The sequence below is a fragment of the Rhamphochromis sp. 'chilingali' genome (assembly GCF_963969265.1).
Source record: "Rhamphochromis sp. 'chilingali' genome assembly, chromosome: 7".
Lineage (NCBI taxonomy): Eukaryota > Metazoa > Chordata > Actinopteri > Cichliformes > Cichlidae > Rhamphochromis > Rhamphochromis sp. 'chilingali'.
This window is the reverse complement of record NC_137934.1, coordinates 2229481-2244561: the sequence shown is the minus strand read 5'-3', so window position 1 is coordinate 2244561 and position 15081 is coordinate 2229481. Positions and strand designations below refer to the sequence as shown.

Genomic DNA, 15081 nt, shown 5'->3' with positions numbered 1-15081 from the left:
CAGGCTGTACAGGTGTTGGTTAAATGTTGTCTCTATGGGGGAAAGAGTTAAGGTGATAAAAACAGTAAAAAGCTTCTCTTATCTCATCTTTTTAATGACACACCACTCACCCGCTTTTCTCACTTCAGTCCGTCCTTCCATCAGACGCACCGAAGGCGGCGCTGATGAGGTCACTGTGATAAAGGGAGGTGATGTGACGCTACAGTGTGATGCTGAAGGTGTGCCGCGACCTGCGGTCACGTGGCTGAAAGACGGACGGCCGATCACAGGCCAGCATGGTGCAAAGGTCCTGAACGAGGGGAGGCTATTGCAGATTAAAGATGCCAAAGTGTCAGACACGGGACGCTACACGTGCATCGCTGTTAACGTGGCGGGACAGGCTGACAGCAAGCATGACATCAGCGTCCACGGTATGAAACAGGAATTGCTTTCAGAGATTAAAGTTTTTTGTGTTTTCATAATGATCAAAGAAATCATCTTTGTGTCCATTTACCTCCTTTTCTCTCATCTTCAGTCCCACCAAGTATAATTGGGCAGGTGCAGTTTCCAGAAAATGTGAGTGTTGTCATGAGGAACCCAGTTGCTCTGATCTGCGAGGCCTCCGGCATCCCTCTTCCTACCATCTCCTGGTTGAAGGACGGTCAGCCAATTAAAACGACTAGTTCAGCGCGCATCCTTTCAGGTCTGTTCCTGTTTGACTTTTCGTGACTTTTCAAGCTCTTAGTCTTGATTTTTACTTCCCAGCTAGGTTTCAGAGGTTTCAACATTTGCAATGCACTGCCACTAATAATATTATGGAATGACTGCGACCACGGCCAAATGCAGACGCCGGTTCTGTGAAAAACCAGCAGAAAAACAATTAAATTGTGAAGCAAAAGAATGTTAATATTAATTTGAAAAGTTGGAAATGGAAACTGTAACAAAGTGTCGAGTGAATCCTAATGACACTCATGTTGTCAAACCTGGAGTTGTTTCAGTAACATGTCATTATTTTTCACTTATTTTCTCATTAACTGTGGCAAAGCTACGCTGTTGGCTGTTGAGACTGACATTAGTCTGAAATATCATTAAACTCTGTCCTAAATGTTTGAACAGCTGTGGTTCTAAGAGTTCAGCTTCTCTGTGTTGATTGATTTCAGTGCTCAGAAAGGCTAATGTCATTTCAACACGTTTAAAAGCCTGTTTACGTGTTCTTGTCATGTTTTATTTCTGGGGAAAAAAAGTACTTTTCTTCTGACCTAGCTTTTAAAGACATTACACGTGGTTATAGAAACATAATAATAATGGACTTGTTTAACTTCTAGGTGGCCGCAGCCTGCGTCTGATGCATGCTGCAGCAGAGGATGCTGGGAGATACACTTGCATCGTGTCTAACAGCGCTGGGGAGGAGAGGAAGACCTTTGACCTTGACATCCTTGGTGAGAAAATAGAAAATTTATTGTATCATGTTTTGTTTTGTTTGTTTGTTTGTTTTTGTTTTTAGCTTTATGCCATAATATTGTCTAACTAAAGTGACTGTGCATTTACATATATTGTACCATGCTCGAAAAGGTGGAGGAGGTGGCTGAAGACAGGGAGGTGCAGATTATGGGTGCATGGATGGATGAATGGATGGATGTTTATTTTCCACTTAATGATAAAATGGACTTTGATAGAAAATAATAACTATTTAACTGATTTTTCCGACAGTTCCCCCGAGCATTGTGGAGGAGGGAACTATGGTGGATACTAAAGTGAAGGAGAAACACAACATCACTCTCACTTGTGAAGCATCAGGTATTTGAGATAATCTGGTAATGAAATGTTTGGATCAATCCTTACTGTAAGTTCCAGTCAAGATAATCTCTGTGCTTTGGAACAATTTTCTTAAGCCCTTTTACAATTTCCCAGGTAATCCTGTACCTGAGATTAAATGGCTGAAGGATGGACAGCTGCTGGTGCCTGACGGGCATTACCAAATTCTGTCTCATGGCCGTTTCCTCCAAATCTCTGGAGCCCAAGTCGCAGACACTGGCAGGTACAGCTGCCTGGCCTCTAACAGTGCAGGAGACCGCAGGCGGCATTACAATCTTAATGTCCTGGGTACAAAGACAACTCTTTTTCCATTTTGGAGACTTTGAGTTCATTACACGTGGAATGAAATCATATTACTTATTTGTCTGTTTTTTCCCCTCTTTTCTTGACCAGTTTCTCCCACCATTGCTGGGTCAGGCCCTGACATTTCTGCAGAGGAGGTTACAGTAACCCTGAGCAGCCCCACCTCACTGGTGTGTGAAGTCCAGTCTTACCCTCCTGCTCTGATCATGTGGCTCAAAGATGGCACTCTGTTTGAATCCAGTCGCAACGTCAGAGTCCTTCCAGGTTTGCAATGACGTGCACAATGAAAATAAAGAAGCAATAAAGGGACAGAAGGAAAATGTGTTAGAATCTTTGAATCGTGACTCTGTGGCTGTTACAGGTGGGCGAACGCTGCAGATTCTCAATGCTAAACAAGAGGATGCTGGGAGGTATACCTGCGTGGCCACTAATGAGGCTGGAGAGACACTGAAGCACTATGAGGTCAAGGTTTATGGTGAGACCCCTTCAGCTTTGGGAGCATGCTGCAGCATAAAATGTTTTATGTGTGTTCAGTTCTAGCATAATCTATTGCACATGCTTTCTTGTACAAGTAAATATAATTTACAGCTCCTTGTCAGAAGTTTACATCCACTCATCATGGACATAAATGTCATGGTAATTTGGGGTTTCAGTGATTTATTAGAACTGTTCATTTTTCCAGGGAACCATGATTATAAAGCACACATCTTTATTGACTTTAAAAAAAAACAAGAACAGAGTGCACAAGTTTGAAATTATGTTGGATTGTCTCTCACCCACATGGGGTCAAAAGTGCTGCTGAATCTTCTACAATGTCTTTTAACTTGACAGGATCGATTTAATTTCTCATTAGTGGTCATGATTGACTACAACTGGTCGTTCTCAGCATAAAAAGGATTTGTATGACAGTAATCACTGGATTGGCCATTGCTCAGAACAATGGGAAAGTCCAAGGAACTCAGTGAAGGTTCAAGAAGGAGAATTGTAGAGTTATACGAGTTGTGAAAGATTTCTAAACAACTGCAAATCCCAAGATCATCAGTTCTAACAACTGTATGTAAATACAACTCATTTGGATGTGTCACCACTTTGCCACGGTCTGGAAGAAGATGCAAACTGTTACCCTCAGATCAGGAACAACGGAGGAAAACTAGGCTCAAGTCTGGTATGAAATGGGGTTTTTTCCACAACGATGCCTCTTGTACATCGTCTTATTATCTTTTGGGAGACGCCTGCGTCACTTTCCGGTCAAAAAAAAGTTGCTGGTTGAATAAAAGTAACTTTAAGTCAAAATTTGCCAGGAGTATGAATAATTATAGGCTTCACTGTATATATTAGAGCCTGCATGTATCCAAAATAAATAAAACTTGTGCCCCTCATTCTTGTTTTTGAAGGGCAGTAAAGATGTATACTGTACAATCCTTCCATCTTGGACAAAAGAAATCATTAGAAGAGATTCATATCAATGATGAGTGGATGTAAACGTCTGACCACAACTGTAAATTACTGATAAGAATTACCAGTAATCAGATTTACATTAAACATATTTTAACTTGTTTTTGTCTCCAGTTCCTCCACAGATTAATAAGAATGACATTCCCGGGGAAGGACTGGCCCCTAAAGAGGTCAAAATCAAGGTTAACAGCACCCTGACTTTGGAGTGTGTTGCTCAGGCCTTTCCTACCCCCGCACTGCAGTGGTATAAAGATGGACAGGTAACGTCTGGGATATTTTCACAGTTTTTTAAAGCTGTGGGATTAAAGGCTTGAAAAAAAGTTTTTTCTCTGCACAGATCCTGCAGTCAGATGACCACGTGTCCATTACAGCCAACGGGCGGATCGTTCAGATCAAACATGCTCAGGTGTCAGACACTGGCCGCTACACCTGTGTAGCCACTAATATAGCTGGAGAGGATGAGAAGGACTTTGATGTAAATATACAAGGTGAACTGGGTTGACTAATGCAGATGTGTGCACTGCAACTATTATTTAATAAAGACACTACATAAATGCACAACCATGCGCCTGATGGCGTTTCCTCCTGTTAGTAATGTAATGCGTGAAGTAAGGTTTTAACGTCTGTCCTCTTTTTCCCCGCTGCTCAGTTCCACCTAATTTTAACAGGCCTGGTGCAGATGGTGATACCACGTCTTCCTCAGGCTTTGGAGTTGATGCACGAGACGTGATACTCAACAATCCCATCTCCCTGTACTGTGAGACCAACGCCGTCCCCCCTCCGACCCTCACTTGGTACAAAGACGGACATCTGCTGACATCGAATGACAAAGTTCTGATCCTGCCAGGTGAGACAGATGACGAAAACTGTAAGGAAGAGATGAAATGTGAAGGATATTTAGTCCATACACATTTTCTACTGCTTTAATCTCAGGTGGGCGAGTGCTACAGATTCCCAGGGCCCAGATTGAGGACTCAGGCAGGTACACATGTGTGGCTGTCAATGAAGCAGGAGAGGACTCCATCCAGTATGATGTTAGAGTGCTATGTGAGTAAAAACACCCTTATTTCCTGTGGGACAAGTATCGATCAGTTTAGCAGAGAACGGTTCACATGCATGTATGTGTTCTGCACTAGTACCTCCGACCATACGCGGAACAGACAGCGACCTGCCTGATGAAGTCACAGTGCTGGTCAATAAAACTGCCCAACTGGAGTGTCACGTGGAGGGAACCCCGGCCCCCAAAATTAGCTGGTTTAAGCACAACCAGCCAATCACCTCCAACAGCTTGCACAGAATTCTGTCCAATGGGAGAGCGCTTCAGGTAACAACCAGGAAACACAGACTGATTAAATTTGTATTTTTAAACCTCCCATACCCCACACAAGGTACGATGTCTTGACAACAATGAAAATAACTGTAATTGTTCTTTTTACTTCTTTTACTTGTTTATGTAAACATGTCAGTATCAATGCACCTCGGGTAATATTTACAACATTTTTTCTCCATCAGATATTGACGGCTCAGGTATCGGACACAGGGCGTTATGTGTGTGCAGCTGAAAATGTGGCTGGAAGTGCAGAAAAAACATTTAATCTCAATGTTCATGGTGAGTTACTCCCTTTTCCTTTTCAGCTTAAATGTGTCACAACCAGTGTTGGTCAAGTTACTTGAAAAAAGTAATCAGTAACTAATTACTGATTACTTCCCCCAAAAAGTAATCCTGTTACTTTACTGATTACTTATTTTCAAAAGTAATTAATTACTTAGTTACTTTTTTAAAACACGATTTACAACCTGAATAGGTGATAAAGTGATAGATCTTTCAGCCCAATTCTACTTTTTCTGCATAATCCATCATACAAAATGTAATCAGATGGAAAAGTCTCTTTTTAAAACTTGTTTTATTAGTTTTAATCTTTTAACTTTATGCATCAAGCAAACATTTAATTATATGCAACATTCTCTGACTGGAAGAAATTTGTTTAATATTTAAACCTATTTTCTGCACATCCCAGCACATAAAATAAAATATTTTTTGTGTTTACACTCAGTCTTTCAAATAGATGCAAGTAAAACACAGCAGAAAATAAATAAAGTAAAAGACTCAGCGGTCCTGTTGCTCTATTTTCACCTGTAAAGCAGGAGTGGGGTAGGCGGAGGTTTACCCTGGTGCAGGTGTGCAGCGGTCAGTGGAAGAATCCGCGAGTTTCTCTGTGAGTTTCCCATTACGTCGTAGCTACTCGGTGCTTGCTCGGAAGTTTAGGGGTTTTTTCGCTGTAAAAAGAAGTTTTCTTCCCACGCACAGCGGACACTAATGTTTTTGTCACTTTTTATGGAATCAAACTCAAAGTAAGGTCAGTACTTCCACGCTTTAAACGCTGCACGCTCATACTCTCTCTGCACTCGATATATGATCCACTGTTGATCTGCACACAGCTGTTGTCACAAATGTCGCACTCGCTTACGTCACTGTCATGAGACATTCTAGCAAAAAAAATCACGGTTTTAGTAACGCAGTAACGCAGCGTTCCTACGGGAAAGTAACGGTAATCTAATTACCGTTTTTGCAATAGTAATCCCTTACTTTACTCGTTACTTGAAAAAAGTAATCGGATTACAGTACATTTGTTTATGTTCTGCCCATCTCTGGTCACAACATGAACAAATGTAGTAAAATACTTTTCCCTCATGTGATCACAGCAAATTAAATATTTTTGTCTTCTGCCTGCTTTATTGAACGTTCCTCGTCTTTTTTCGTTAAGTGCCTCCCACCATTATCGGCCCGAGTTCTGAGAATGTGACGGTGGTTGTGAACAACTTTGTGGCTCTCTCCTGTGAAGCTACTGGCTTCCCTCCTCCAACACTGGGCTGGCTCAATGGCAGGGGCCCAATTCAAGCTAACACCAATGCACTCATCATGCCAGGTACTGTGAAGGAGTTACTTTCACCTATAGACTCACGATATCAAAAATACCTTTATGCAGACGATAAAATGACATGAAAATCACTGTTTCTCTGTGTCTGCGTGTGCCTGCAGGTGGACGCACTTTACAAATCCTGAAAGCAAAAGTGTCCGACGGAGGAAAGTACAGCTGTGTGGCCCTGAACGCAGCAGGAGAGGCTCACAAACACATCTACCTCACTGTTTTCGGTCAGATTGTTTCTGCAATGGTTTTATTGCACAGTGTAGCTCCGTGTGTTGTCTTCAATTGATGCTGATTTACCTCCTCCCCCGCAGTTCCTCCCAGCATCCGAGACAATAGCGGGGACTCTCCTGTGGTGGTGAATGTGCTTGTTGGGAAATCTGTAACTCTGGAGTGTGAATCCAATGCTGTGCCTCCTCCCGTCATCACTTGGTATAAGAACGGCAGAGTGGTGACAGAATCAGCCAACCTGCGTGTTTTGGCTGAGGGACAGATCCTCGAGATCAAAGGTTCAGAGGTGAGAGACGAATGGGAACCAGCGATGATGTGTCGTGTCCCTCTGCTGGATTAAAAGCACCTAACCAAAGTGTTGAATTAACTATTTATATGTTTTTTATCTGTTTTGCATCTGTCTGTATTTTTCAGGTGTCTGATACAGGACAGTACGTTTGCATGGCCACCAATGTTGCCGGGCAAGTGGACAAGCACTTCCACTTGAACATCTATGGTAGTCTTTCCTAAATATTTACATTTTTACAAATCTGAAAATGCACCAGGAACCTATTTCAACCAGTGTCCACCTGCAGAATATTATTAAAGATATGTCTTTAAATTTCTTCTTTCTCCAGTACCTCCCAGTATCGATGGCCCAGCAGAGGAGACAGTTGTGGAAACCATCAGTAATCCGGTCATCTTTAACTGTGACGCGAGTGGAATCCCTCCACCCACGCTCACTTGGCTGAAAAACGGGCGCACCATAGGTAAACCTGTGTGCAGGTTTAACTGAACCACAAAAAAGGTTTTTCATCTGTTAATGTTGTCCTTTTTTTATTAAAAAAACACACGAACTTCATATTTCCTTTAGAGAACTCAGAGTCTTTGGAGATGCACATCTTCTCAGGGGGCAGCAAACTGCAGATCGCACGCTCGCAGCTCTCTGACAGCGGCACTTACACATGTGTGGCCTCCAACGTGGAGGGCAAGGCCTACAAGAGGTACCGCCTAACCATACAAGGTAGATGGACATCTTTATCTTTAAAACCCTGCTAATGCCTTTCTAGATACACTATATTGCCAAACATATTCGCTCATCTGCCTTTATCAATATGACCTTGAGCTGCATCCCATTCTTAATCCACTGGGTTTAATATGACATTTGCTCACTCTTTGCAGCTATGTTACACACAGCTATGCTAACCCGGGTAATTTGCTCTTAGTTCCTCCCAGTATCTCTGGATCAGAGCTACCCAGTGAGATGGGAGTCCTGCTAAATCAAACCATTCAGTTGGTCTGTCAAGCTCAGGGAACCCCAACTCCGACCATCCAGTGGCTGAAGGACGGGGAAGCCATCAACAGTACGGGAAGCAAGGGGCTCAGGTAAAGAATAGCACAATGTGCAATACACACAAAAATACATATACAAGACATATATTTTACAAATATATGTATGTATGCTCAGGATCAGTGGAAATGGCAGCAAACTCACTGTACTACGAGCTCAGACTGCTGACGGCGGCAAGTACACCTGCGTGGCCACCAACGCTGCAGGAGAAGAGGACAGGATATTTAATCTGAACGTGTATGGTGGGTTCAACTCAGGATTCAAACGTAACGCATATCTTTGGCGCAAATATTCTTTTATATAACGGATCCTGCCTCCCGTCTCCCAGTGCCGCCTGTGATCGTAGGCAACAGTGCGGCTGCTGAGGAGCTCGCAGCAGTTCTGGACAGTTCTGTGAGCATCGAGTGCGTCGCAACAGGCTCTCCCCTGCCTCAGCTAAACTGGCTGAGGAACGGCCTGCCTCTGCCAGTCTCCTCACACATACGTCTCCTCTCTGCTGGGCAAGTGCTTCGGTACGTCAGCAGACAGTGCGCGGAGGATGAATTTCTTTCTTTTGAAATATGCAAATGTATTAGTCTGAAACATTCTTATCTCGACTCTGGCTTTAAAATCTCCCAAATCATCAAAACAATGTCGTCATTGAAGATTGAAAAGGTTTGAAAAATGGGGGATTGGTTTAAATAGGAAACCTCTTAAATTTACACATCGTACAAATTTCCTGTCAGGGTGGCGCGCACCCAGGTGTCTGATGGTGGACGATATACCTGCGTTGCATCAAACAGGGCAGGAGTGGACAACAAACATTATAACCTGCAGGTGCACGGTGAGTCTGAAAACTTGCTACGTCAGCAAGAAACTGCAAGCGGCCGCATGTTCTAGAGTTGTATAGCTTTCATGTTTATTCATACTTTTCAGATATCCTCCAGGCAAACTGAGAAACAAAGGCTAACGAGTTGTTAAATTACCCTCCTCAGTCCCTCCCGGTCTGGATGGAGCAGGGAGCACAGAGGATGTGACTGTGGTCGCAGGAAACTTGGCTTCTCTGCTGTGTATTGCTGATGGGACCCCAACGCCCACCGTTTCCTGGCTCAAAGACGGAGCGACTCTAGTCCCCGACCGCCACGTCGTTCTCCTAAACTCGAACACCAACCTTCGTATTAGACGGGCTCAGGTTGGCGACACGGGACGCTACACCTGCGTGGCTAACAACACTGCTGGTGAAGCGAGCCGTCACTTCAACCTGAAAGTTATGGGTGAGTGCAATCAGACTGTAGCTCTCCATTATCCAGCTTCAGCTGCTGATGCATGGACGACTAAAGAAACGTTACTTGTACTTTCTAAGATCCTCCGCGCATCGAGGGCTCTGGTGTACCTGCAGAAGTGTCTGTGGTGGTTAATAATGTCCTGGAGCTCCACTGTGAGGCCACGGGTATACCTACGCCCTCTCTGACCTGGCTCAAGGATGGACGCCCGCTCCCACAGACAGACAGCCTGCGCCTCCTCCAGGGAGGAAAGGTGCTCCGTGTGGCCTCAGCACAGGTCAGAGACTCGGGACTGTTAAAGTGAAATTTTGTTGCTCATACAGCATCGTGTGATTTTTATATAAACACTCACTGGAAACTTTATTAGTACACCTTGCTAGATGTTTGCATCCCTTCTGCCTTAATAATTCTTCATAAATTCAACAAGGTGATGGAATTATTCCTCAGATTTTGGTCCATGTTGACATGATAGCGTCGTGCAGTTGCTACACATTTGTCAGATGATCCATGATGTAGTTCTCTCTCCAGACCATCTGGCACTTCTCCTTTGCCCCGATGCTCAATGGATATTTTCTCTTTTTCTGACCATTCTCTGTAAACCGTAGACATGGTTGTGTGGAAAAATCCCAGTATTCCCTAATCTGATGCTCAGTTTGAGCTTGACTGCGGCTAAATGCACTGTGCAGCCATGTGATCGGCTAACTAGATATCTGCATTAAATACCAGTTGAACAGGTGTGTCTAAAAGAGGCCAGAGAGTGTACATGAATGGTTTTTGTGTGTTTTTTTTCCACTGTTCTCACACTTTTGATGCTCAGCTGGAGGACACAGGCAGATACACCTGCTTAGCAAACAGTCCAGCGGGAGATGATGACAAGGACTTCCTAGTTCGAGTGCATGGTGGGTAACATAGACGTTTAGCGCAAATTGCAATATGCAAACTGTTTAAATTTATGGAAATTTCAATTAAATTGGTTCCATTACAAATACAAAAGGGAAGTTACAGTGTTGCAGTTATTGAATTGCTTAGAAATGTTTCTCGTTGTCATGCACATGTGTGCACAGTTTGATTGAGCGTGGGCTACAGACGGTTAGAGCTCTTTTGTCTGCCTTTTCAGTTCCTCCTAACATTGTGGGAGAGAGTACACCTCGGGATGTTTCAGTGCTGCAGAACAGACAGGTGACCTTAGAGTGCAAGTCTGATGCTGTTCCACCTCCAACGCTGACCTGGCTCAAAGATGGCCAACAACTGCAGGTCAGAAGTCAAACAAAAGAAGAATAGCAACACGATGATACCTGGTGAGGTAAATAACCTTATCTGCCCCGTTGTGCAGGCCTCTGCTCGTGTGCGTGTTCTGTCTGGTGGCCGCTACTTGCAGATCAACATGGCAGAGCTCAGCGACAGAGCTCAGTACACCTGCGTGGCTAGTAACATCGCTGGCCAGACCACGCGCAAGTTTAACCTGACTGTCAATGGTACGCTTATGTATTTATAGAAATAAATTCCTCCTTTATTAGTTATGGAGTTAAGTAAAGTTCAAAAACCAGTAACACCTGTCCCTTCAGTGGCCCCAGTTATCAAGGACGGACCCCAGTCAGTGTCGGTGCACGTCAACAAGCCAGCGGTGCTTGAATGTGTAGTGAGTGGAGTCCCACCACCTCAGGTCACCTGGAGGAAACATGGAGCAATATTGGCAGGAAACAATCCCAGGTAGGTTCCTTGTCTCAAACTTTTATCATAGTTCTTCAACCTTCACAGAGATATTTCACATTGGCAGATTCAGGGTTTCACTCATGTTGTGAACACGTGTGCAGGTACACGTTTGCAGAGGATGGGTCTTTGCGCATCAACTCCACTCAGGTGACAGACACCGGTCGCTACCTGTGTATGGCAACCAATCAGGCTGGAACTCAACGCAAGAGAGTGGATCTGCAAGTATATGGTGGGTGGCAAACAGTGTTGGGGAGTAACGGAATACATGTACCGCCGAGTAACTGTATTCTGTTACAGTTACCGTTTTAAGTGGTATTCAGAATACAGTTACTTTGTTGAAAGTAAGGCTATGAACTCTAGATTTTGGGTGTCCACGCCGGTGGCAACCAAACAAAACGCGCATTAAGAGGCTCTCATGTCTGTGTCTCAATCTCGCGGCCCATGTCACCTCGACTTGCGGCCACATAATGACGTAAAGAAATATTAAAAAAAATTATTCACAAAAATGATTTAATATGAAGGCAACAGGCAGAGTGTTGCAGGCATCGCTCTAAAGAATGTAGCCTCATGGGTAGTGTAGTCCGTGCCGCAGGGAGAATGGACTGCCATACCCGTGATGTGTCTGTGAGCGAGGGAGGGAGAAAAGGAGTCGAAAAGTACGAGATGTCACCGAGCAGAAACGGGAGATGGAAACATATATATATATATATATATATATACACCAGGGCCCGACATGGTTCACGCCTACTGGCTGAAGAAGCTGACTGCACTCCACGAGCGTCTGGCAGCACAAATGAACCAGCTGCTAGTTAACGAGAGACACCCGGAATGGCTAACCGAAGGTCGGACGGTCCTGATCCCCAAGGACCCCAAGAAGGGACCGGTCCCCTCCAACTACCGACCAATAACCTGCCTCAGTACTACATGGAAGCTCCTGTCAGGCATCATATCGGCTAAGATGAACAGGCACATGGGTCAATACATGAGCGGGACACAGAAAGGAATTGGCAAGAATACCAGAGGCGCAAAACACCAGCTACTGGTAGACAGAACAATCAGCCGAGACTGCAAGACCAGACTGACAAACCTGTGCACTGCCTGGATTGATTACAAGAAGGCCTATGACTCAATGCCCCACAGCTGGATACTGGAATGCCTAGAATTGTACAAGATCAATGGGACCCTAAGAGCCTTCATCAGGAACTCAATGGGGATGTGGCGTACAACACTAGAGGCCAACTCCAAGCCCATAGCACAAGTCACCATCAAGTGCGGGATCTACCAAGGAGATGCTCTGTCCCCACTGCTGTTCTGCATAGGCCTGAACCCCCTCAGTGAGATCATTAACAAGGATCGATATTCGTATCGATATTGAACCGTTCGATACAGTGCTTTCGGTTCGGTACGCATATGCTTGAGGGTCCTGCGCAGTATCTTAGCTGTTCCCAGGACTGCGCTCTTCTGGACAGAGATCTCCGATGTTGTTCCCGGAATCTGCTGGAGCCACTCGCCTAGCTTGGGAGTCACCGCACCTAGTGCTCCGATTACCACGGGGACCACCGTTACCTTCACCCTCCACATCCTCTCGAGCTCTTCTCTGAGCCCTTGGTATTTCTCCAGCTTCTCGTGTTCCTTCTTCCTGATATTGCTGTCATTCGGAACCGCTACATCGATCACTACGGCCGTCTTCTTCTGTTTGTCTACCACCACTATGTCCGGTTGGTTAGCCACCACCATTTTGTCCGTCTGTATCTGGAAGTCCCACAGGATCTTAACTCGGTCATTCTCCACCACCCTTGGGGGCATCTCCCATTTTGACCTCGGGACTTCCAGATTATACTCGGCACAGATGTTCCTGTACACTATGCCGGCCACTTGATTATGGCGTTCCATGTATGCCTTGCCTGCTAGCATCTTGCACCCTGCTGTTATGTGCTGGATTGTCTCTGGGGCATCTTTACACAGCCTGCACCTGGGGTCTTGCCTGGTGTGATAGACCCCAGCCTCTATGGATCTTGTACTCAGAGCTTGTTCTTGTGCTGCCATGATTAGTGCCTCTGTGCTGTCTTTCAGTCCAGCTTTGTCCAGCCACTGGTAGGATTTCTGGATATCAGCCACCTCCTCTATCTGCCGGTGGTACATACCGTGCAGGGGCCTGTCCTTCCATGATGGTTCCTCGTCTCCCTCCTCTTTCTTGGGTTTCTGCTGCCTGAGGTATTCACTGAGCACTCGGTCAGTTGGGGCCATCTTCCCAATGTATTCTTGGATGTTCCTTGTCTCATCCTGGACTGTGGTGCTGACACTCACCAGTCCCCGGCCCCCTTCCTTCCGCTTAGCGTACAGCCTCAGGGTGCTGGACTTGGGGTGAAACCCTCCATGCATGGTAAGGAGCTTTCTTGTCTTTATGTCAGTGGCTTCTATCTCCTCCTTTGGCCAGCCTATTACCCCAGCAGGGTACCTGATCACGGGCAGGGCGTACGTGTTGATGGCCCGGATCTTGTTCTTACCATTCAGCTGACTCCTCAGGACTTGCGTGACCCTCTGCAGGTACTTGGTGGTTGCAGCTTTTCTAGCGGCCTCTTCATGGTTCCCATTCGCCTGCGGGATCCCCAAGTACTTGTAACTGTCCTCTATGTCTGCAATGTTGCCTTCTGGTAGTTCAATCCCCTCAGTTCTGACTACCTTCCCTCTCTTTGTTGCCATCCGACTACACTTCTCCAGTCCGAACGACATTCCAATGTCATTGCTGTATAGCCTGGTAGTGTGGATCAGTGAATCGATGTCTCGTTCACTCTTGGCATACAGCTTGATGTCATCCATGTACAGGAGGTGGCTGACAACTGCTCCGTTCCGTAGTCGGTATCCGTAGCCAGTCTTGTTAATGATCTCACTGAGGGGGTTCAGGCCTATGCAGAACAGCAGTGGGGACAGAGCATCTCCTTGGTAGATCCCGCACTTGATGGTGACTTGTGTTATGGGCTTGGAGTTGGCCTCTAGTGTTGTACGCCACATCCCCATTGAGTTCCTGATGAAGGCTCTTAGGGTCCCATTGATCTTGTACAATTCTAGGCATTCCAGTATCCAGCTGTGGGGCATTGAGTCATAGGCCTTCTTGTAATCAATCCAGGCAGTGCACAGGTTGGTCAGTCTGGTCTTGCAGTCTCGGCTGATTGTTCTGTCTACCAGTAGCTGGTGTTTTGCGCCTCTGGTATTCTTGCCAATTCCTTTCTGTGTCCCGCTCATGTATTGACCCATGTGCCTGTTCATCTTAGCCGATATGATGCCTGACAGGAGCTTCCATGTAGTACTGAGGCAGGTTATTGGTCGGTAGTTGGAGGGGACCGGTCCCTTCTTGGGGTCCTTGGGGATCAGGACCGTCCGGCCTTCAGTTAGCCATTCCGGGTGTCTCTCGTTAACTAGCAGCTGGTTCATTTGTGCTGCCAGACGCTCGTGGAGTGCAGTCAGCTTCTTCAGCCAGTAGGCATGTATATATATATTAGGGGTGCAACGATATTCGTATCGATATTGAACCGTTCGATACAGTGCTTTCGGTTCGGTACGCATATGTATCGAACAATACAACATTTGTAATTTATTTTATCAACTTTCCTTCTGACGATGCTGTCTGTGTTGAGCGCTCAGTGAATCTGCGTTCGACTACTCCGCCTAGGCTGCACTGTCGAGCGCAGATCCACTGAGCGCTCAACACAGACAGCATAGTCAGGAGGAAGAGTGCAGGGCAAGCTAGCGAGACAGAAGTTAAGCTCTCCTTGCAAGATGGACCTCCCCCACCCTCATTCAGATCTGGCGTTTGGAATTATTTTGGTTTTCATGTGACGTATGACCCTGAAGGTAAGCGAGTCATGGACTAAAGTAAAACAGTATGTTGGATGTGCCATGCAATGCTTAATTACATTGGTGTGAACTAGTGTGTTAGCGCAGTTAGCTCGTTAACGTGTTGGCCGTCTAGCCCCATGCACGGGGCGATCGGCGGTAGCTCGTTAACGGAGATTTGCCGTGTTGTGGCGTTAAGGTCATTTCAACGAGATTAACCTGAAAGCACTAG

At 45.5% G+C, this 15081-nt stretch overlaps 1 protein-coding gene across 3 annotated transcripts in view; it reads left to right on the top strand.

Moving 5' to 3' along the window:
• Positions 1-15081, top strand: part of hmcn1 (hemicentin 1) — a 90479-nt gene that overhangs the window by 57770 nt on the left and 17628 nt on the right. For all 3 annotated transcript variants that reach the window (XM_080886978.1, XM_080886979.1, XM_080886977.1), the window contains exons 45-74: positions 129-410; positions 515-682; positions 1305-1418; positions 1690-1776; positions 1891-2082; positions 2188-2361; positions 2459-2572; positions 3667-3812; positions 3890-4040; positions 4202-4399; positions 4486-4599; positions 4689-4876; positions 5065-5161; positions 6318-6479; positions 6593-6706; positions 6794-6996; positions 7125-7206; positions 7328-7459; positions 7564-7713; positions 7916-8075; positions 8158-8282; positions 8369-8552; positions 8766-8863; positions 9015-9293; positions 9383-9579; positions 10120-10201; positions 10420-10556; positions 10636-10777; positions 10868-11012; positions 11117-11244. In XM_080886978.1, the coding sequence (XP_080743104.1) occupies positions 129-410; positions 515-682; positions 1305-1418; positions 1690-1776; positions 1891-2082; positions 2188-2361; positions 2459-2572; positions 3667-3812; positions 3890-4040; positions 4202-4399; positions 4486-4599; positions 4689-4876; positions 5065-5161; positions 6318-6479; positions 6593-6706; positions 6794-6996; positions 7125-7206; positions 7328-7459; positions 7564-7713; positions 7916-8075; positions 8158-8282; positions 8369-8552; positions 8766-8863; positions 9015-9293; positions 9383-9579; positions 10120-10201; positions 10420-10556; positions 10636-10777; positions 10868-11012; positions 11117-11244 (4545 nt within the window). The remainder of the gene's footprint in view (positions 1-128; positions 411-514; positions 683-1304; positions 1419-1689; positions 1777-1890; positions 2083-2187; positions 2362-2458; positions 2573-3666; positions 3813-3889; positions 4041-4201; positions 4400-4485; positions 4600-4688; positions 4877-5064; positions 5162-6317; positions 6480-6592; positions 6707-6793; positions 6997-7124; positions 7207-7327; positions 7460-7563; positions 7714-7915; positions 8076-8157; positions 8283-8368; positions 8553-8765; positions 8864-9014; positions 9294-9382; positions 9580-10119; positions 10202-10419; positions 10557-10635; positions 10778-10867; positions 11013-11116; positions 11245-15081) is intronic.